We start from the raw sequence: 21,996 nt of genomic DNA, 5'->3' as shown, positions 1-21,996 counted from the left end.
CCTCCCCCTCCCCAGATAAGGAATGTCAGGATTTGGAAGAAAGTACCCTTTCTTTCTTTTTTCGCTTGTCAAGATTTTTTGGATGAGTTTGGCCCCCCACTATCAAAAACGATGCTACGTGCTCGATCGGAAAAGAAATAAAAAGAGACCACTGAAATCAATGGGGCTCACTGGGCCGTAAATACTCGTACAAATTGTCCTTTTGTACATTCTTCCAAAAAATAGATGAAAACAACCGTTATATGTTGGATTGCAATAGCTAACTGCTTAAAAAAATAACACAACACAACACCCCCCCCCCCCCCAAAAAAAATAAAACATAAAATGGCCGAGTTCGCCTAATCCGAGCAAGGTATTTTAATTGTTTTAACGGTTTCTACGCAGGTTAATTATGATGGATTCACGATGGGTTCATAAAAACAAGATCATATTCACGCCCCGTGTACATACAAGTAGGTTGGTATCATATTAGGTACAAAACATTTCATGTCCTTCCTACGGGTACTCTGTGTGTGTGTGTGTGTGTGTGTGTGTGTGTGTGTGTGTGTGTGTATATATATATATATATATATATATATATATATATATATATATATATATATATATATATATATATATATATATATATATATATATATATATATATATATATATATATATATATATATATATATATATACTTTGGGGCTTTATATCATTCTGTCCCAATAACCCAAAGTTAAATGATGATTATAACAACTGTAAATGATGATAAATCAAGTTTTGTTATTCTCTCTCTCTCTCTCTCTCTCTCTCTCTCTCTCTCTCTCTCTCTCTCTCTCTCTCTCTCTCGGTGTATGTACGTGCCAGCTCAGCAGATAGCTCCACGATTGACTCGGGGTTGTTTGTAGTTTTAAATACATTTACCCAAAGCCGATACTTCCCTGTCGGGGCACCAGCTTATTGATTAAATAACTCAATGCGCGAAGCGATCATACATACACTGACTGCATTCTGGTATTTTCTGGAGTTTTCCATTATGCCTGTTCGGGTTGTCATCGAAGCGTGACCCGGTGTCATTTGAATGTTGTAAAGTGATAGTAGAGTAGATTAAATTATCTCGTCTTAGTGCAGGCCTCATTTTTTTGGAGTGCACATTAATTTTAAGTAATGGCGGATTCAGTAAACAAACGAAAAATAATGATTGCTATGGATGGCAGTGAATATTCAGAAGGGGCGTTGAAATGTAAGTACTTCTATCGATTTTTTTCTGAAGTATTTTTTTTCATCGGGTCGTGTTGTGAATGTTGATATAGGCCTATACTTACGGCGTTGTTTTATTTATACTCTGTCCCGGGTTTTTGCTTCCACCACTTTTTGCCAAATATTTCGATAATCATAATTATCTCTTTACCCAAAAGTGTTTCATTCACTAGAAGGAAAAATGCCTAGATTATCTGCCATAAAATTGCTTCTCAATGTCCACCTGGTTTATGATACGAGCGAAAATTGAAACCTTACGGGAATTTAACATTGCAGAAAATGGCTGCCACTTCGGAAGGGGCCTGTAATTATTTGAGGATATTCGTGAAGAATCGTAACGTTACGTCGATGACGTATGCTGACGTCGAGCACGTTGCCGTTGTTCGCGCAGGCTTTCGGGATGTTTCGGTATTTGTCCAAGTTTAAAACATACAGCTTCCGAGGATAACCAAACATATCCTATAGTCTGCTATTCGACTATAAACTATAGACCATATAATTCTAAAACATATATATCTATCGTATACATATATCATCACACAAAATAAGATGCCGAGTTCCAAGAAGGGGAAGTCAGCGAAGTCAGTGAAGTCTATGGAGGTATACAATAATTCATTGTGTCAGTCATATCATTTCAGATTCTTTACGATGACTGCAATATATTTGACTTCACTTTTTCTTTGTATGGGCCTAACGTTAAAATCCTATGCCTCATACATATGCAATCCTGTATAACTCTATCTATATAAGTTTAAATGATAACTCTACTGTACCTGATATTGAAAATGTAAACTTCCTGTAATTTCCAAATGGTGCACAATACATTTTCACAAAATTACGACCACAAGGATCCATGATCAACACACATATCATAGTCAGTTTGAAATAATGTCCCGAATTTATGAATGCTAAGAATCCAATTTTTAATCCAAATCAAACTTTTCCACTGCTGTCTGCTTCGTATGATGTCACTATAAAATATTTGACCTTGCCCTTAAAATACAAATGGGTGCCAAGTCATTTTGCACCCCGTTCAATTACACCCATATGTTTATTATAAATTTAGGCTAGCCTGATTTGGTCTTGGGCCAGTTTTACACTACATGATAAAGTGAAGTCAAAAATTTAAAGTCTATAATAATATATCATGAGCCATTCACAACTTGCAACATGAATATAGGTGTGCAAATTAAAATGGGAAGATATATTTCCAAGAACATTTTTTCTATTTTTAAGGAGGAGGGGCAAAAGGGGTGTGAAAAAAATGTAAATTGTGAATGGACGTTTATGTGCAATATAGTTTAAATATGAGCCTTTTACAATTTTCATATCCCAGAAAGTTGTGAATGGACAAATTTATGGGTGTGAATATCATATGCAAGTATTGCACTATACTGTAGGCCATTTTAAGGGGGGTGTGCAGTAATCTTGTTCATTTGAGGAGGATAAGAAATATGAAGTCCTACATGTCATTTTGTTTGAAAAGTATGCATACAAGAACAGGACAATGTCTTTTAAATCACTTAGAACGGCTGTCAAACTGCGCAGTTACAGACTTATTTTGAAGATTTAAAAATCTGGAAAAATATGAAGGGGGTACATTGGTATCCCCTACACAGTTTGAAAGCTGTTTTAAGTGATTATATAAGGCATCATCCTGTTCTCGTACGCATACTTTTCAAACAAAATGACATGTTGAACTTCATATTTAATGCTTTTGTATCTTTTGGCAATAGTTTTGGTCAGTTTTGGGTAGAAACAAGCCAGTTCTAAAAATGTTAACATTCTTATCTTCAAAGGAATAAGATGGCCCCACATTCCCCTTAATACAGAAATACAGTCAAACCTTGTTATCTCGAACTAGATGGGACTGGTTAAAAACCTCGAGATATCCGAGTATTCGAGATATCAAGGTAAATCACTTAAAATTTAATTGGTTGGGACTTACAAATCACTTCGACATATCCATTGTATTCAAGATATCGGTGTTCGAGATACCGAAGTTCCAACTGTATATATACAGTATACACATACAAGTCATGCACTTAGAAGTTGGGTTTGCATTATAACTAAGATTAATAAAGTACAGGTAAATAAGAGTTTTACAATTTATTTCCCAAATAATATGTAGGTAACAGCTATACCTTTGTAGCCATTTAAAGCAATTCTGCAAAATAATGTATTGCTGTTATCCTTTTCATTGCGAAAACATTGAAAAAAGCACCCCAAATCAGTATTCAACATTGAAATATGACTCTCGGGTCAATTTTAAACCCAGGTCAATATTCTTTGTTCCATCCTATTCTGGCAAAATAAGATTTTAAAAAAATTACTCTCTATTTCTCTGTAAAAGTTTAACCAAGGAATCATGAAATTTGCAATTAAGAAAAATTAATATTGATGTGAGATCTTGACAATCTTTCAACTGAAAATGATTAGTGGAAAAGTTGGGCTAAAATTAGTGCTCCTGGTAGAGTCTAAAGTTAACCCTATACCTAGGTACATACATTATACCAGTATACTAAATGTTATCGGTAATTATGAAAGCTTGTATCAGCTTGCATAGTATATTACACATGTGCAATATCAATTTTCTTCCTCAGGCAACAGATATTTTAAAGATGATTTACATCCAATTTCAAAAAGAAAAAGAAGAAGGCCATGTGAGAAACATTGACGACCCCATGAAGAGATTATCTTCAGCAACAGGTAACAGAAAAAAATTTGCATAAAATGGCTACATTTATAACTATGGAAAAATAGTGTGTTGAAAATCAGAATTTCATTATTTTTTAATCATGGTACAAAATGTATCAAGTGATATATTTCGATACTGGTATTTCTGTCATAATGTAATGTTAATTTTGAATTTACTGGGTGGGTGTAAACACAAAATTTACAACATGACAACTGTTGAAATTACTGTGTTTTACCTTAAGTGATTGTAAAATCAGCATTTACATATTGGTTGACAATACTCACCAGAACAATACTGTTACCAGTATGTGGCCTAAAGTATATTGCTGCATGTTGTAATATATAGCTTATTACAAAGCTCACCGAGACGAGGCATCAGCTTTATGAGACCACCTTTATCATATTATATGAAAATCATAGTTAATAATCTTGGATATCAGAAACTGTAATATGGTTTGATACAATATTGAATATCGTATGATACATTATCATGGGATACAATAATATATTATGTAATACAATATCATATTATACAATAATATCTTATATGATACAATATACAAGTAATACATTATAATATTATATAATACAATATAAAAACATATCATATCCAAGTCTTTCAAGTCCCTAAGCAGCATCCGTGCAAGTTTGGTGAAGATAGTAATAACTTAGATACAGGACCTAGTGCACCAAAAACTTGAATCAGGTCTGGACGCTGACGCCAACGCCGGGGTATAGCATAAGCTTCCCCAAGACTTTGTCTCTGTGAGCTAAATACACTTGCCCATGATATTATTTGAAAACTGTTTCTATAGATGATTTTTGAAGGATAGTGCACAATAATAGACAAAAATCAACATAAAAAAATATCATGTGAGGCTGAGTGACTCAGGTACATGTAGCTTAATAAATACAAATGGGTAGTAGAATATTTTTTAACATCATTAGGGATAAGTGTGAAAACACTGAAAAAGAAGGTTGTTGTCGACCCTGTGGAGATGGTGGTGGAGGATCTTCAGGCAGCTCCTCCTGTACCTGTCCCTAAGAAGAAACGTGGTCCCTGTAGAAAGCTTGATGACTTCGATGCAGATTTGGTGAAGAGGACCATTCATGATATGCAGTTGAAGGGCCAGTACGTTTCACTTCGTCGACTGTCAGATGTACTAGTAGAAAAGGGAGTCAGGATCACCAAGTCTCCATTGGGGAGACTTGTGAAGGATCTTGGGTTCAGGTAAGCACATAGAGATGAATCTCATTTTCCTACTGCAATACTGCCAAGTCACCTTCAATCTGTCTAATAAATGTGTAAATCATTTGAGCATATGCCATATTCATGAAAAAATGTTTCCCAATTCAATCAATCAATTAACATAATATAAAAACAGATCATACCATCAATAATTCGCTTACATGTGATAATGAAAAGTGGTACTAGTATGTGTATTAAAAATATCATGTCTATTTTTTTCCAGATTCTACAAAACTCGTTCCAACCAACGCTACATTGGAGACAGGAACGATATCGTAAGTATGCGACATACTTACCTGAGGTCCATTAGGAAGTTTAGAGAGGAGGGTCGTCCTATTGTGTATTTGGATGAGACTTGGTTGAACACCAATCATGTAGCGAGGGGAGATTGGGTGGACTGTCCTAGGACATCTACCTCTGCCTTTGAGTCGCATCGTGGAGGTCATGGGCGTTTTGTCCCATCTGGGAAAGGCTCTCGTCTGATAATTGTGGATGCAGGTTCTTCGGCTGTGGGTATGATCCCGGGATCTGCTCTCATTTTTGAGTCGAAAACAGGCAACCAGGATTATCATGACGAGATGAACTCAGAAAACTTTACGAAGTGGTTCACTGAGCAGTTGCTCCCTAACCTACCGACCAATTCAGTCGTAGTGATGGATAATGCTTCCTATCACAGTCATCTGGATCCTGAGTCTAAGTGTCCGACTTCGTCGGCATCGAAGGCCGAGATCCAGTCTTGGCTTGATAGAAAGGGTATTCATTACACTCCGGGAATGATCAAGGCTGAATTGATCACATTGGTGAAGCAACATAAACCTCGTCCTAAATATGTAATAGACGATTTGGCTTCGAAAGCAGGTCACACAGTTTTGCGTCTACCTCCCTATCACTGTGAGCTTAATCCTATTGAGTTGGTCTGGGCTGAATTAAAAAGTTTCGTCGCCAGGAGCAATGTCACATTCAAGAAAGAGAAAGTGAAGGAACTCTTTAATCAGGCTAGATCAACTTATGGGGTTGAGAAGTGGCGTAAGGTGGAGAGTCACGTGATAAGAGAGGTCGAAGAAAAACTGTGGAAACTCGACGGAGTCCAGGATGAGGAGGTTGCTCCTGTGGTCATAGACTTGACGGACTCGGAACACAGTGACAGTGACATGGACACAGATTCTGGTGATGACGAAAATGACTCTGACTCTGACGAATCCATGGGCTTCGTTGAGGAGTCTGACGACGAAGTCACTTGTTGCATATGTGGTGATTACAATGCTCCTGGAAAGTCTCGAAAGATTGTATGGGTTGAGTGTGAAGTGTGTAAGAGGTGGAGTCACCGCATATGTACCAAGCCCTCTCTAAAGTCAGGTAAGTGTGTCCAATGTTGGAACGCTTTGTATGGTCTGAATCCAGCTCCTTCATGAGTCTTCCCATGGTGTCTGGAGAACTGCTCCCTTTTAAAGGTAAAAGAAAGAAAATTAATCACTGATTTACACATCATTACAACTTCATAAATTATTATCAATTTTCTAAAATGGCAATACAGTATTCTATACATGTAGTCCGATATAAATTTTGGGGAAAACACGTTTGAAAATGTATATTCATTAATATTTTACTTAATGCATCATACTTTTTATCATTCTGACAACAACACAACATTAAAGATAAGACACAACACATCTTCAATCATTTTGCAAAAAGTTTAACACTTTCTCACCCTTGCAATGTGAAGATATTCACTTCACAATTCCAAAATCATTTTTCTTGCATGACATTTTCTATTTCAATATATTGTTTGAATGGAAAATATTTTCTATAACCTAATCTATAATTGTCCATTTGCATTTTGCATACTATTATAAGTATTATTTATTAACAAGTTGGTAATTAAAAACTTGTTTGAATATTTTGTATCAGTGATTAGTTTCATTTCTTTATACTTGGGACTGCTTTATATAACTAAGCATCTTGTTTTTAATTCCCTGTGGGTTTATTACTTGTTGTAAACTTGACAGATACAATGAATTGCTCTTATAACGAAGCAAAAATGTCCGTCCCTGGCACTTAGTTATAAGAATGTTTTACAGTAATTAGTTATACAATTGACAGGTATATTTTACCTCTCTTTCAAACTATATTTTAATGAATAAAATGATGCACGAAATTTGTTCACAAAACAAACGAACAGGTACCGCGTTATATCGCTGTATAACAAATTTGCCCCCAATGTCGAGGCGGCTATGATTTTATTACGACTTGGATATCACTATATATAAAGGTTATAATGTTTTGGCAAACCAGATATAAACGGTTACCTGTGTACATTTTATTCACTTATAGTCTACTTCTAGAATCAATGCATAACACGTGGGTTGAATAAACCCAATTATTCTGGAGACAAAACCAAACGAATAAAAGATGATTGATGCATTCAAGGCCTATTAATAAACTTACATTTTCCAGGGGGTATGGAATCCCCCTTCCCAATCAGTCTGTTGCATGATGACTACAAATGTATGACTAATTCAATGTGCTAAGAATGCACGCTTGTTTAGGGTGACTGAACCTAGTACAAATCCCAAATAAATTTTAAAATGATTTCTACTTGTAAATATGATATTTTCCATTCATTGTTAATTCCTTTTCATTGATTTTCAATGATTCTATATATTAAGATGGTAAGTTATAAAAAGCAGTCCCAATACTGAACTAGTATACCTGACTTTTGAGAAGTGAAACTTGAACTATTCTTCTTCTGCATGTTATGAATGGCTTTGTCAGCAGATTTTCATCTATAGTATCAATCTTTCTACTGTGATCATCTTTCTCTCTGGAATAGGGAATTCAATTGTTACTAATGTTCATGTTTTAAATTAATTTGAAATTTAAAGAAAAAAATGTTTATTCACAAGCAGTGTTCAAATATAGTTTTCAATCCATTTTCTCACAATGTGTACATAATAATTTGTTGTTAAATATGAATAATAATGCAGGTGACTTGTATAATACTTTTGAATTCATTAATTTCAAATGAATCACATTTGATAACTGTGATATTGCCTATCTGTGATTTGTTGCATATTTTACAAATGCAAATATTACATGTATAATACTTTTGAATTCATTAATTTAAATTGAATCACATTTGATAACTGTGATATTGCCCATCTGTGATTTGTTGCATATTTTACAAATGTAAATATTACATGTATAATACTTTTGAATTCATTAATTTAAATTGAATCACATTTGATAACTGTGATATTGCCTATCTGTGATTTGTTGCATATTTTACAAATGCAAATATTACATGTATAATACTTTTGAATTCATTAATTTAAATTGAATCACATTTGATAACTGTGATATTGCCCATCTGTGATTTGTTGCATATTTTACAAATGTAAATATTACATGTATAATACTTTTGAATTCATTAATTTCAATTAAATAACATGTGATAACTGTGGTATTGCCTATCTGTGATTTGTTGCATATTTTACAAATGCAAGTAACATGTAAAATTCTTTTGAATTCATTAAATTAAATTTAATCACATGTACTGACTGTGATAGTGCATATTTTGGATTTGTTGTATATCATTCTTAAATATTATATTTCATTTTTGAATGGAGATTGCCTACAATTGATTGCATATAATTCTTATTATGATCATGAGAAATACAATTGTGGGATCTATTATTTCAAATTAGTGTATTATACACTAAGACTTTAAAAAACTGCTAATTTGAGAAACAGTTTATCAGTGCCTGTGTATATGTGTTCATTTTGGAGAAATCATGTATCACTAGTAAAATGTTTGTTATTGATTTTTTTCCTGGAAAATGAGCTGTAATTTGATATCATGAAACTGTGATTATATCAACATCTGCAATTAAAAATAACAAACATCTCATAATTATCAAAAAACTATTAAAAATGATATATAATAATGATTATCTGTCATGTTATGAGATCCATGAATGAACTTTTGTGCAAAATAAACATTATAAAATTATAATTACATTTTTTTTTATTTAAAAATACCATCATGATGCTAAAATCAGATCAATATGGATATAAAAGGGGCTGTAAATTGCAAGCTGAGTAAGAATACATGAAGAACCCATATACAGTTCTATCCATATACTATTACAGTTCTATTTATCTATATTCTCGAACACTGATATCTCAAACACAATGAATAAGTGATTTATAAGTCCCAATTACTTATCTTTTAAGTATTTTACCCTCAATATCTTGAATACTTAAATAACTAAAAGTTTTCAAACAGTTCCATCTATTGTTCGAGATAACGAAGATTGACTGTACTTTACTTTGAGAAGTGAAGAGAATTTAACCTACTTATGACTTCTACACAATATTTTTATTGATGAATGAATATTGGAACTCTCAAAAAAAGCCGATATAGTGATTATTCTATTAGCATACCAGGTAGTTTATATTTGATAAACTATACTAAATTCAGTGAGAGCATAGAGTGGTTTCATGGAGCTTTATTATGATATACATTTCTGATTATATGGACTTTAAAATTGAGCATATTTGGTTTTCTGAAAATATTTTACTCGTATGATGTCACAGTAAATTTAACCTCCTGAATGGACTTTAAAATTGAGCATATTTGTTTTTCTGAAAATATTTTACTTGTATTATGTCACAATATATTTAAACTCCTGAATGGACTTTAAAATTGAGCTGTTTGGTTTTCTGGAAATATTTTACTCGTATGATGTCACAGTAAACTTAATCTCCTAAATGGACGGTTTTGAAATAATCATTTCATGCATGTAAATTATATAAAATAAATTAATACACTTGGCCATGCAATCAAAAGCCAAGTTCAAGGAAAAAGTCACTCAAATTAACAGGCATTTTTTTTATAATGAAAGATATAATAAATAAACTGTACAAATGTAAAATAAGCGAAAAAATTGCATTCAGTTTGGGGATAAAAAATCAATATCTAAAATAATTTATCCAGTAAGTAACAACAAAAGCCCCTGCGAGATTCGAACTCGTGATGTACGGATCATTAGTCCGACATGTTATCCACTCGGCTATGAAGTATGTTACATGTTACTGTTCATAAAATCCACTTAATAAAACGAAATGTCGTTTCGATCAGCGGTCAGCCATTTTGTGATGATGTGTTAATTATTCCACATTAATTTGATTATAATTATCATGGACATAATCGAACACTGCTAATATCATATCGTGAATTATTGTCTGAGACTTGGTTATTCACGGGACATATCCTAGTAATGCACATAAGTGTATGTCTGGTTAACCTTTTTGAAATAAATGAAAACAATAACGTTATACACTTAAGTAATAATACATCTATTTTATCAAAATTATGTAAATTTGTACCAATTGATTAACGAATAATTCAAAAACATTTCTAAGCAGGCATTAGAGATGAGTACATCTCAAAACTGGAATGATTATAGATATTCCTTTTTAATAATATTTTTGGGTTAATCTCAATGTTCTCCACCACTTCCATGGCCCCACCAGAGACATAAATATGTCTCTGGTCCCACCAACCACCCATTAAATAACTACAGCAAACACAATTCATTTTTCATAACTAGGTGTCACATTAAATATGAGGGTGTTACCAGAAACGTTTTTATTTGGCTGTCACAGATCAAATTGTCGTATGTTGATGTTTATATATTCTGCGGTTTCACAATGAGTCCTACTTTCGCTTTACAGATTCAAAAAGATACTCATAAAGATCTATTAAGTACTGATATTATGAACTGCTATTATATATGTTAAATGTCCCAAATACTATAGAATAATTACAGTTTACATACCTTTATTCCAGATGCGCTGATATTTCGACGAGAGTATACTTGTAAACTTTAGACACGTCAGTTCGAGGCAAGCCCTGTGCATCGTTGGTTGTACCGCGTCACACTCGGCTTGAATTTTATATTTTCCTGACTTTAAATTGTCTTATGATAGTTTACAACATTACCAAACAGCTGAGTTATCAATAACATATGCAAAGTTGAAATTGAATATTTTATTTTATTTTTGCGCTTTATTTCGATGTGCAACAAAAAATAATAACCACTCCCTTGTACGCTTGACTGCAATGGCCGAAATTAACATTGAAAAATCCCGTAGACTTCAGAAATCGTCTCATAACATAACAGCAGAAAATATTTAAGCGGTCCGGTAACGGTAATTTTGTCTGGAAATTTTATAACCTTAGAAATATCCACATTTTAATGAAATATTATCTTATTTTCACTGATAATATTGTCAAAATATCGTGGAAGCGAAAACCCGGGACAGACTATAAGTGTTACGAGGGTTTAAACGCATTGTTGATAAATACTGGACTTTTGCATATAAACAATGCATACGATTGTTCACTTATCCTGCATAGAAACAACTGAAATTATCAAATAGGCCTATGAATAAAAGTTGCTCGATTTTATTTCCTCGATTATTAACCCCTTCACGGTAACTGCGGTACTGCTCTTTTGCAGGGCAAAATGACATAGTTTGGTAAAATATGACGTAACGTCAATTGTTTCATTTACGTCATTTAATTATCTACCAACTGAAATTTCGGCAAAGTATATCAATTTGCCCTGCAAGATAGCAACACTGCAGTTATCGTGAAGGGGTCTATTGTTTTATTTTAGGGTTTGCGAAAAACATGTATCAAAAAGACCGTGATGAGGTCATTGTCCTCCACGTCACAGATCACAGAAATTCATCGTCATTCGGATGTAAGTTGCTGTAACCTTATTTTCTTCTATAAGAGGAAAGGGGCGCATATCTCCATATATTTCTATGTCCGAAATATATGACGTTTTCCTGGGGGCTTTTGTTTTTAACGATTTTGATATTTTACGATATATATTTGTGAAATATCAAAATCGTTAAAATAAGGCCAGGAATACGTCAAATATTTTGGTCTACATATTTCTCTGCTTTATTGTTCTATGATAAACTCTATAATATTTTAGTTTTAACCAAAGCTGTACGTTTTCCACATGTACAGTTTTATGTTGTCGCTTCTGATCCGCTCCGCTCTACATAAATGTATGTAGAGCGGAGCGGATCAGAAACCCTCGACTTGGAAACTGAAGTCTTATGATGCGTGTATGTATGTTGCATTATACATTTACATTGTTTCATGCCTACATGGTTCGTTATTATGGTTTAAGAGAGCACTCAGCAGAAAGACTAATTATCTAAAGATGTTTTGTAGATACATCTTAACAAAACGGCTGTTATATGCCTTTGAGGAAAAAAACAAGGAAAAATTACAAATCTAACGTTATGCTTCATTCTCATTTTACATACGCAGCTTCATAAATAACGAGGAAGTAATTAATTTCCATCATGATAAACAGTCGTAAACACATAGCCATTGATATAACACCACTTGCCTGTGATTTTTGAAATGATTATACTAAAGTAAATTACCTAAATTACCCTGATTATGTAATTTTGAAACGTTCAACGGCAGATTTTTCTCACTTTTGGGATTGATGATAGATATGATTAAAAAAATTATATGCAAGCTTCTGCCTAGCTACTTTATGTTCCAAATCCATATAGTTCAATAAGTTAACAAGTAGCGAAGCTTGGGGGGTTAAAGCCCCAATTACACTTAGTCTGCAGGATATAAGATACTCGTTATAACAAGCCTTATTTCCTTCTGTCGAAGTTTCTGCGCCGTCTCCCACTTCTATCTTTCTACTTAGTTGTTTGTTTTTTACGTCAGTCGCTTCGTTATTGGGTGGGCGCAGTATGTTTTAGGTGTCTAACTTGGGCGTATATTCTGAAAACACGAGACATGGAAACAAATATCTGGTGCCGTTATGTAGATAATTCTGAAACTCATTAAAGTATAATCTGAAAATAGCTTGATCATAACGTAAACGACAAAATAAATGTAATCATCAGCTTCATGTTTTTCCACACCATCGGTTCATATTTCCTATATCTGTGATACACGTGTTCAATTATAGTCGGTTCAATGCACTAAATTGCAGTCATTGTATCGACAAGTAGGTTTTGATATCGTAAGTAGGTTTCATAATATTGCACAATGTGATAAGGTAACCTAATGCGAACAAATATTATTTAAACTACGTCGTACATTCATGCGTCAAATTGAGTTACACATTTTTTTTAATAGAGGTGGTGGGGTTACCAAATGAAAACCAGAGCTGCATTCTGAATATTTTGGCTACGAAGCGATTGGAGCTGAAATCCATTCCGTTTCTGACATTTTTTTTCAATCTGTGACCGATCGCAAGCATTCCCTATCTTCACCAAGATACGCGATTTGTTTTATTGTAACTATGCATATGCAGCATATCTCACATATGTCTCGCATATATACAACCTGAACTCGCTATTCCGTCAACAGCTAAAGAGTTGTTGTGTCATCACCTGCTTGCATTTATTAGTTGTTGCTTTAGCTACCTGCGTGCTTAGATAATATTTATTTCATTTGTCTCTTTTTCTTGCAGCTAACTGGATGCCAGTTGATCCCACCATGGTTCACATGGCTTATAAAGAAGAAGAAGAGAAAGCTAAAGTCGCCATTAAAAAACTAGATGCAATCCTCATGGATGCCGGGGTAATGTGTTTCTTAGAACTGATATTGCACGCTTATCAGTAAATAAAGAATTTAATTTCCATTCACATTTTGAATATGCACGAAGCAGTGTCCTAAGTCAAAGATACTGCTTTTTCTCATCTCAAGAATGGCTATACGAAATCAATATCCGTACATCAAGATATCGTTGAATGCTCAGGGAAACGTAAAGATTTATATAGTACGCTTATCAAAAATGATTGATTTTTAATTTTCATTCACATATTGAATATGCATGAAGAGGTTTCCTAAATCGAAGACACTGCTTTTTCTTAGCTCAAGAATGACTTTACGAAATCAATATCCATATAGCTATATCACTGATTGTTCCAGGTCCAAGGAAACGTTGTACGAGCCCACGGTATTCCCGGAGAGCAAATCATCCAAAAGTCGGAAGAATTAGGGGTCACTATGATAATCATTGCCTCACGAGGTCTCGGGAAAATCCGACGGACAATCTTAGGAAGTGTGAGCGATTACGTTGTCCACCATTCGTCCGTCCCAGTCATTGTATGTCGCCATTGAAAAATTTACGCACAAACTACTAGAAGCGGGAGGAACTTTATAAAATCTGCATTGAAAGATTGACGTACATGAACATTACAAGAATAAAATGGAACTTTATAAGTCTGAATTGAAAGATTTACGTAATGAACTTTACAAGAACGGGAAGGAACTTTATAGACCGTCAGACACCATGTTCATGAAGTCATCCTGTTTCAACTTAAATGTGTGAAAAATCCCCTCAATATTACTGTCACGGTTTTCATTTCTTTTTTCCCTAACAACAATCATAAAAAAATCTTTTGCTTAGAATTAACGAGCACAGAAAAACGCATATTTTTTATTAAATTTTCATTTTTTTTTTTCCAAACATATAATTTTTTATACAGATAATCATATTTTTTTATTTGTACAGACTGATTCGGTTTGTGCTTGTTGCACTTATGTTGATAGATTTGTACTTAATTATCTTTATGTTGTAGTTCGTATCCAATAAACAAATAATTTTGTATAAATCGTTTATCTTTTTTAGGATGAAAAAAGTGTGCCATATAAATGTAGAACTACATGTATCAATGTTTCTTCTTTTTGATAAAAAGCTTGTTAGCATTTTCTAATTTTAACCCAGAGGATACATGTATTGAAATGGAACACCTAAATAATATCGCATGCCGATTATTTGTCAATGTATGTTGTAATTAAGTTAGAAATCGTATGTTAAGCGTACCTTGCAGACGAAATTTGACGGAAATTTTTTCCTATGACTCTTGATCCGATTGAGACTTACCATTGAGAGTTACCTTTCTTGTCCGAGGGGTGGTATACCTTAACTACTGTACAGCGCACTACTTATTTCTTAACCAATCAAATACAAATATGTTTAGCAATTTTTGTCAAATATGTGCTAAAAAATTGGAGCAATGTTTAATAATTTTAAAATCCGAGACAATTGTATCACATAATGCTGTCACTATGAATTTTGAGTTTATCTAAGGCACAATTTCGAGATACAGTACGTGCCATTTCTACACAGGAAATTCTTTTTAACAAAGTTCAGTGAGGAAAAATACATGCTAATTATTTTTCCAAATACTTTACTAAGTTAAAAAAAAATAAAAGTTCATAGTACTTGAATGGATTTCAAATTATTTTATAATATACAACCATGTACTGTATATTGTATTTTGGCAAATTCCTCTAATTACCCGAATGTAATATAAAGTCAGACTGCAGTGTATTTAGGGTTTTTTAAATAATTGTTCAATTCCCAAAGCAAGGCTTTTTTTATAGGTTGAACTAAGACATCTAATATCTATATTCCGTTGGCACCGTGGTCGATTGATCTTCTGTCCCAGTCTAGATTTTAACCTAACAGTCCAGTATCACAAAGTATTACGTAGAATAGAGTTCCGACACTGCCGGTTCCTCTTGATAAGACCCACCAGACTTAATAGAGTCCCAGTTGAAGATTGTAGGTATCAAAGATTTCTAGCAACAGAATGCATTGCCTCACCGGACTCGCTTTTTGTATTACTCTTGGCATTGTCATGGTATGTTCATGGTTTTTATTTTTTTAAAGTAACTTTTTTCTTTTAAACATTTTTACAATTAACCATTTTTTTGCAGAAAAATATACACCATATCAGTTCAAATTGACATGTTAATACTAATTATATGCGGATTCACGTTATCATTTATAGAATGGAAATTCTCAATCGAACACGTGTGAATCTGTGATATATATATATATATATATATATATATATATATATATATATATATATATATATATATATATATATATATATATATATATATATATATAATCTTTGGACAATAACGCAAAACATTTTTACACACACGTGATTAACATTGTCTTTGAATAAATTCTACAGTCATGGGACTGTAGACCGTCTTGATACTGTATTTTCCTTGTTTTTGTGACCAATGTAATGAGATATTACCATGTAGGGTGCCCTTAGGAACGAATGTTCGTCTGACCCCGACTGTCCCTCCACTCATTGCTGTGTGACGGACTATCACGGCAAGTATTGCTCCGCCTACCAGAACGTATCACAACCCTGCCACCTGCCGGGCCATTCTCTTCATACTTACCACTGTAACTGTGCTCCAGGTAAAACAATTAGTACTGTTATTCAAGGTGGTTTTGTTTGTAGTAAGGCTTTTTGAATAAAATATCTGAGTGCAAGAGAAACAAATATATTAAAGAATGCTTCATTGGGGGAACAAATAAGCTTGAATCGTTAAAATCATGCATACATCGTACTATATCATAAAAGTTCATATTTAAAATGTTTAAAAAACACTTTTGAAAATAGCCTCTACGGTTTAAATAACTGTGTATCAATTCCGTTAAATTCTGTAGGCTACTCCTGTCAACCAATGCATCTAACAGCCGACGCATCCCTTGCACAAGCACTACATCAAGTGGAAGAGATTTTGACACACACCGGTTATGGAACTTGTCAGATAGTTGTATAAAAATTGTTTTTGCCAAATGGTTATTGTTTGTATTTCTTGTATGCATATGTTATCATTCCTTATTATACTTTCATGTTAAATACTGAAATATGATTAGTATAGACGCAGTTTACATTCCATTCTATTACCCTCAGCGTTAACAACACAATTGGCAACAGGTAACACAGCGAATTGTTACATGCGCATAAATTATGCGAGTACGGTTCGCAATAAATTTCTTTAAAATTAAGACATTCAGTATAATAAAATATATAGTGCCTGTGTAGGAAGGTAAGAGTTGAAATTGACACCCCTTAAAAACCATTCTTAACCTCCGCTTTGCGTCGATTGACAATGGTTTTCTCTGGGTGTCAATTTCAACTTTTACTTTCCAAAACTATTTAAATAATGTCACGTATAAATTATGAGCATGTACTGACGTAAAAGGGCGTTTGGGTTGCTAAATGATGTACACTGAGTTCATTCGTGGAATTTAATGAAACACTGGAGGTGTTTTCGAGTGATCTGAACTTTAGACCACCAATGCAATTTGTGCGGTAAAAAGCACTCTTCAAAATTATAAATATCACATTTGTTCGTCCCTAGTGACACTTAGGAGAAATCTTTCAATTAAATATTGAAATAAATCTGCAGATTTAAAAAAACCCAGCATAAAGGTCATAGGCCGTAAAAGTAAAAGTCACCGAGTACTGAACCAAGAAAGCTACAAATTTGATGCGAATTGAACAATGCATCTCTGAGCTCATTTTTTAAAAAAAATTTACGAATGTTATATAGGAAATTGCGATCAATATTAGCACGCAAGTTTTAAAAAAATAAAATGGTAAAATTTTGTAATATCGTGATCAGAGCCCTTCACTCTAACTACTAGTAAAGCAAAGAGCAGACGAAGTTGCCGTAGTACACCAATGAATGACAAATATTCAGCACGTGCAGATAGTTAGTGAAAACATTATGGTTTTGGAAGGTAACCTCTGTTACCCTTAATGATTCGATTCAGTTGCTGCAATTCCAAGACAATGTGACAATAAACATGTTGCAGATGACTTCTTTAACAGCATGTTACGATATTTGGCCGTTTTGCTCTGTCGTGTCTCTCGTCCTTGTTCACGATTTATTGAAACAATGGTACATGTTTAAATACATGTACCCACCCCCGTAAAATAAAGAAGAAAAAAAAACCCAAAAATTAAAAAACCTACAAACCAACAACAAAGACAATCGAAAAATGAATTCCCCTCCAAACAACGAAAATGAAAACAAAATACAAAAACTCCCTCCCTAAAGACCCCCCCCCCCAAAAAAAAAACCCCCAAAAACCCCCACATTTCTTGTAGCCTGTTATACTCCATAAGTTGACAATTTGCAAATGCGGTGAAATGCAAATTATCATAAACGTATCTTTTTGTGGTAACGAAGTATAAACTAAAGTGTATAATCAAGAAACAAGAAACGCACAACAGATCTATACCGATATAGCTTATCAGCTTTCACAATAATAATGATCTTGTAAAAAAGAAATACAGAAATGATTAATGTGCCAAATTGCTATTAACAGGGAAAACCCAGAACGGATAAAATAACAAAAAAGAAGTTTGATTGAGATATTTTACCATAAACTACAAATTGACGAAAATCAATCGAAACAACTAAGGAGGTTGTATGGTAAATAAATAACCCGTCAGATCGACCCTAATCATGAAATGTTACTTTTATAACTTATAAACTTTGTAATAAAAGAAAAAAATAAATTACATAAAATTAAAATGTTTACTATATATATTCATACAGAGCTTCTCTTCTGAAGGACATTAAAAAAAAAAAAATAAAATGGCCGTGACCAACAAGCCCTCTTTACTCCTGAACTGCACTCTCCACTGAGATTTGAAATTTTATCGTATTAAGTAAATCGAAAAAAGTCACGTTTTGCTTAACAGTGATATTTCGTTTTCCGGGAGTGATGAACGACCCGCTTAGGTACTTGATTAAAACAATTTAAAAACAGAAAGCTGACCGTGCTGTAACTTCATTTGGACGTGTGGTTTCTCAGATGTGAACACAATTATGCTGACTTTCTTAGTTTTGTGGACCGTTGTATTGGTAGGTATTTCCCCCTTTTGGAAGAAATAATCATGGTGTTTTTTTGTTTTATATAAAATGACTACTTTTAATTTCGACATCCAAGAGTTACATATTCGTTTCAATGTTTTAGGTCTCAAAAAGCTATGGAGGTAGGTGATTTACAATATTTTTTTTTCAACAAGCACATTCTAAACATAGAAGCATTTACGTATATAAGCTTAAGTTATCAGAGTTTAAGGTAGTTTTGACAAGAACAAGATTTTAATTCTTGTTATGATTTTCAGATTTACAATGTGTCGAAAACCCGGTGGATCTTGTGTTCATAATCGATTCATCATCTAGCATTTTCCCAAACGAATATGTTCGTCAGTTGGAGTTTCTGGAAACCATCGCTGGAGCGCTAGATGTCGGCCATCTTCAAAACCAGTCGAGGGTTGGAGTCATTTCTTTTAGCGATGAGCCACGATTGGAGTTTACTTTAAATCAGTACACCGAGAGATCAGAACTGATCGCGGCAATTAGGAGAATCAACTACCTTTCTGGTGGAACGAACACGGCAGCTGCCATTCAACTTGCTTTGGAGACCATGTTCAATGAGGAAAGTGGTGCTAGAGAAGAAGCTAAAGATATCATCATAGTCATCACTGATGGAGAAAGCTTTTCTGAATCTGCAACCAAAGCATCGGCTCAAAATGCAAGAGAACTGGGTATCTTTGTGCTTGCAATCGGCGTTGGTGTCAACGTTAATGTGAGAGAATTGAACCTTATTACAGGAAATCCGGAACATGTGTACCAAGTGTTGAAATTTGAAGATCTCAGAGATATAACAGAGACTTTGATAAATAAGACGTGCACAGGTTTGTAATTAGAGGTGATATCTTCATTCTATTCAGTTTCCTCCTCATTTAATCAGACCATTTTGAGAAGAACAATTTAATCATTAAATTTATCGATTAACTTAACTAGTGGAACTTTTTTCTTAACAGAAACATTTATTACAACAAGTCTTCCAGCTGTACAGAAAGATTTGCCTCATAACGAATCATCCACTTTCGAAAGTAAGTAACCACATATAAACGCCAGATATGTGAATAGATGAAAAATATGACTTGGTATTTAATTACAATATAATACAATATGTTTAAGGTTGTGATGAAAAGCCAGCAGATGTTCTGTTTTTGTTGGATTCTTCCAGCAGTATCCATCGCAATGATTTCAAGAAACAACTAAACTTCGTGAAAACAATCGTGAGTGCGTTCGACATTGGCCCGGAAAAGACAACTGTTGGGGTTTCTACTTTTAGCGATGACTTTCGACTCGTCTTCAACCTCAACGACTTCACAACTAAAGAGGATATTTTAGGTGCAGTCGATAATGTTCCATATCTCAGAGGCGGCACCGACACTGGATTTGCCCTTAAAAATATCAGAGAGTACGGAATCAGATTAGCTCGCTCTAATGTTGCCCATATTTTAATCGTTGTAACGGATGGACTGTCACGTGATCCATCTGACACTCTTTTACAAGCAAGTTTGCTGAAAGAAATCGGAATCAATATTTTTGCAATTGGTGTTGGACCTTTCATCGACAAAAAGGAACTGATATCGATGGCAAGTTCTCCAACAGAAGATCTTAATTTTGTCTTCGATGTATCTACGTACGATGCTTTGAAATCTGTTGAAAACCTTCTTGCCAAAAGGACTTGTCAAATTGCTGCAAAGCAAATGGATAGTTACGGTACGACATTTAAGAAAGAATGTCAATTTAAATTCCAGCAGTTGGTATTCGACATTTTAAAAAGCATTCAGATTGACATTTCAAATTAAATTAAATTTTTTTTTATCACACTTTTATTTTCTTTTTTCAGCGCTCTGTATTATGGAGAAACCTGTCGACATTTTGTTTGTATTTGATTCGGCAGCAATAGGTTATCAGGACACCAAACTAATTTTGAATATAATCCAGAGTTTTCAGAAACTTCGATTTGAAAATGCAGCAGACATACACGTTGGAGTTGTTTCCTACTCGTGCACTTCAAATGGCGACTTTCACTTTCAACCCCCCAACGATAACCTGTTGATATCATTTGACAAATTCGCATCACTCCTCAAACGAGCAAAAACCTTTGAAAATGGTGCTAGAAGCAACGCAGTGCGGGTAATGGTTCTTTTGATAGACCGCCCCTTGACAAATGAAGATGAACTGGAGATTCTTGAAATTAAGACCATGGTTGATAGGTTGTACATGATCTACCTTGGGGAAAACCATACAAAAGAAAACACACTTACCATTTCCTCGCTGAATGCGCAGTCAGTATTTATGAAAAGTATGAATGAAACTGAAGATCTCTCCAATTATCTCCAAAACGAGCTGTGTTTTGATATCGATTGACCATACTATAATACTCAACGATTCAAGATATTAATGATTAAAGGACATATCGCATGTTTCTAAAGTATACGACATTTTACATTTTTTGGCTTCCTTGTGTATCTAATAATTACTCCTAACAGTTTGTTAACGGTATAAAAGCGGCAATTAGCCATAATATCAATTTAAATTATAGCCCCGATCTTTTAAAAACACGTTAATTAGATAGCGTGTCACGTGGTACAGTGACGTCACATGCGACCTTCTTCGAACAGCTGATTGTAAACAAATTGTAGGATTAGCATTATCTTCTTTAAATTTTGACATTCATTCACCATGTAAGTTGTTTTTTTTTTACATGTTGACTAAATTAAAAGAATCTTATTATTCAGTCGTACATGTTTCAGCCACTAGTACGGATGAAAAACGATGATATTGCCGAAAAAGCGACGATGAAGTCGGCAATGACGATCAAATTGATCGACGTGTAAACATTGTAAACACAACTTAGTAAGGATTGTAGCTCAAATAAAAATATGTTAAAGGTGTTTATTTATTAAAATCTACAACAGTCTTGGTTTTTGCCGTTCCTAACGACTCAGAATGTTCATTATTGTAAAAGTGTGGTGCACAAGAAGTTTGTTTCTTCGGCAGTAACTGATCATAACTTTCTAAGGTTGTTTACTCTATATTA

General features: G+C 33.9%; 4 protein-coding genes and 1 long non-coding RNA gene across 5 annotated transcripts; 4 read left to right on the top strand and 1 right to left on the bottom strand.

Annotated features, from left to right (window-relative positions):
• The first annotated feature begins 924 nt into the window (after positions 1-924).
• On the top strand, positions 925-14,916 carry LOC128176286 (universal stress protein YxiE-like). The gene is made up of 4 exons (XM_052842519.1): positions 925-1,225; positions 11,872-11,958; positions 13,717-13,826; positions 14,178-14,916. The coding sequence occupies exons 1-4, from the start codon at positions 1,150-1,152 to the stop codon at positions 14,367-14,369; spliced, it is 465 nt and encodes a 154-aa protein (XP_052698479.1). The 5' UTR covers positions 925-1,149; the 3' UTR covers positions 14,370-14,916.
• Positions 4,923-6,600, top strand: LOC128176285 (uncharacterized). The gene is made up of 2 exons (XM_052842518.1): positions 4,923-5,170; positions 5,412-6,600. The coding sequence occupies exons 1-2, from the start codon at positions 4,938-4,940 to the stop codon at positions 6,598-6,600; spliced, it is 1,422 nt and encodes a 473-aa protein (XP_052698478.1). The 5' UTR covers positions 4,923-4,937.
• On the bottom strand, positions 6,493-11,527 carry LOC128176288 (uncharacterized). Its single transcript, XR_008242772.1, has 3 exons — positions 11,029-11,527; positions 7,898-8,009; positions 6,493-6,630 (listed from the first exon to the last, which is right to left on the bottom strand). It is a non-coding gene; the product is annotated as an uncharacterized LOC128176288 (long non-coding RNA).
• An 822-nt stretch (positions 14,917-15,738) lies between the features above and the next one.
• On the top strand, positions 15,739-16,867 carry LOC128176287 (neurogenic locus protein delta-like). The gene is made up of 3 exons (XM_052842520.1): positions 15,739-15,898; positions 16,320-16,482; positions 16,735-16,867. Exons 1-3 carry the CDS (start codon positions 15,848-15,850, stop codon positions 16,848-16,850), a joined length of 330 nt encoding a protein of 109 aa, XP_052698480.1. The 5' UTR covers positions 15,739-15,847; the 3' UTR covers positions 16,851-16,867.
• A 1,898-nt stretch (positions 16,868-18,765) lies between these two features.
• On the top strand, positions 18,766-21,360 carry LOC128176247 (cartilage matrix protein-like). The gene is made up of 6 exons (XM_052842439.1): positions 18,766-18,950; positions 19,063-19,081; positions 19,217-19,789; positions 19,919-19,990; positions 20,079-20,669; positions 20,800-21,360. The coding sequence occupies exons 1-6, from the start codon at positions 18,915-18,917 to the stop codon at positions 21,321-21,323; spliced, it is 1,815 nt and encodes a 604-aa protein (XP_052698399.1). The 5' UTR covers positions 18,766-18,914; the 3' UTR covers positions 21,324-21,360.
• The last annotated feature ends 636 nt before the right edge of the window (positions 21,361-21,996 follow it).

The sequence above is a fragment of the Crassostrea angulata genome, chromosome 3, assembly GCF_025612915.1.
Source record: "Crassostrea angulata isolate pt1a10 chromosome 3, ASM2561291v2, whole genome shotgun sequence".
Lineage (NCBI taxonomy): Eukaryota > Metazoa > Mollusca > Bivalvia > Ostreida > Ostreidae > Magallana > Magallana angulata.
The sequence above is the reverse complement of the archived record's forward strand: the minus strand, read 5'-3'. Positions and strand labels throughout refer to the sequence as shown.

Excerpts from the sequence above, each read along its gene's own strand:
- LOC128176286 (XM_052842519.1), top strand. The coding sequence starts at position 1,150 with ATGGCGGATTCAGTAAACAAACGAAAAATAATGATTGCTATGGATGGC. Across the intron at positions 1,226-11,871 it reads TTCAGAAGGGGCGTTGAAAT|GGTTTGCGAAAAACATGTAT; the intron begins GTAAGTACTTCT and ends GTTTTATTTTAG. Across the intron at positions 13,827-14,177 it reads CAATCCTCATGGATGCCGGG|GTCCAAGGAAACGTTGTACG; the intron begins GTAATGTGTTTC and ends TGATTGTTCCAG.
- LOC128176285 (XM_052842518.1), top strand. The coding sequence starts at position 4,938 with ATGGTGGTGGAGGATCTTCAGGCAGCTCCTCCTGTACCTGTCCCTAAG. Across the intron at positions 5,171-5,411 it reads GTGAAGGATCTTGGGTTCAG|ATTCTACAAAACTCGTTCCA; the intron begins GTAAGCACATAG and ends ATTTTTTTCCAG.
- LOC128176287 (XM_052842520.1), top strand. The coding sequence starts at position 15,848 with ATGCATTGCCTCACCGGACTCGCTTTTTGTATTACTCTTGGCATTGTC. Across the intron at positions 15,899-16,319 it reads TTACTCTTGGCATTGTCATG|GGTGCCCTTAGGAACGAATG; the intron begins GTATGTTCATGG and ends ATTACCATGTAG. Across the intron at positions 16,483-16,734 it reads CCACTGTAACTGTGCTCCAG|GCTACTCCTGTCAACCAATG; the intron begins GTAAAACAATTA and ends TAAATTCTGTAG.
- LOC128176247 (XM_052842439.1), top strand. The coding sequence starts at position 18,915 with ATGCTGACTTTCTTAGTTTTGTGGACCGTTGTATTG. Across the intron at positions 19,790-19,918 it reads GATAAATAAGACGTGCACAG|AAACATTTATTACAACAAGT; the intron begins GTTTGTAATTAG and ends TTTTCTTAACAG. Across the intron at positions 20,670-20,799 it reads AAAGCAAATGGATAGTTACG|CGCTCTGTATTATGGAGAAA; the intron begins GTACGACATTTA and ends TTCTTTTTTCAG.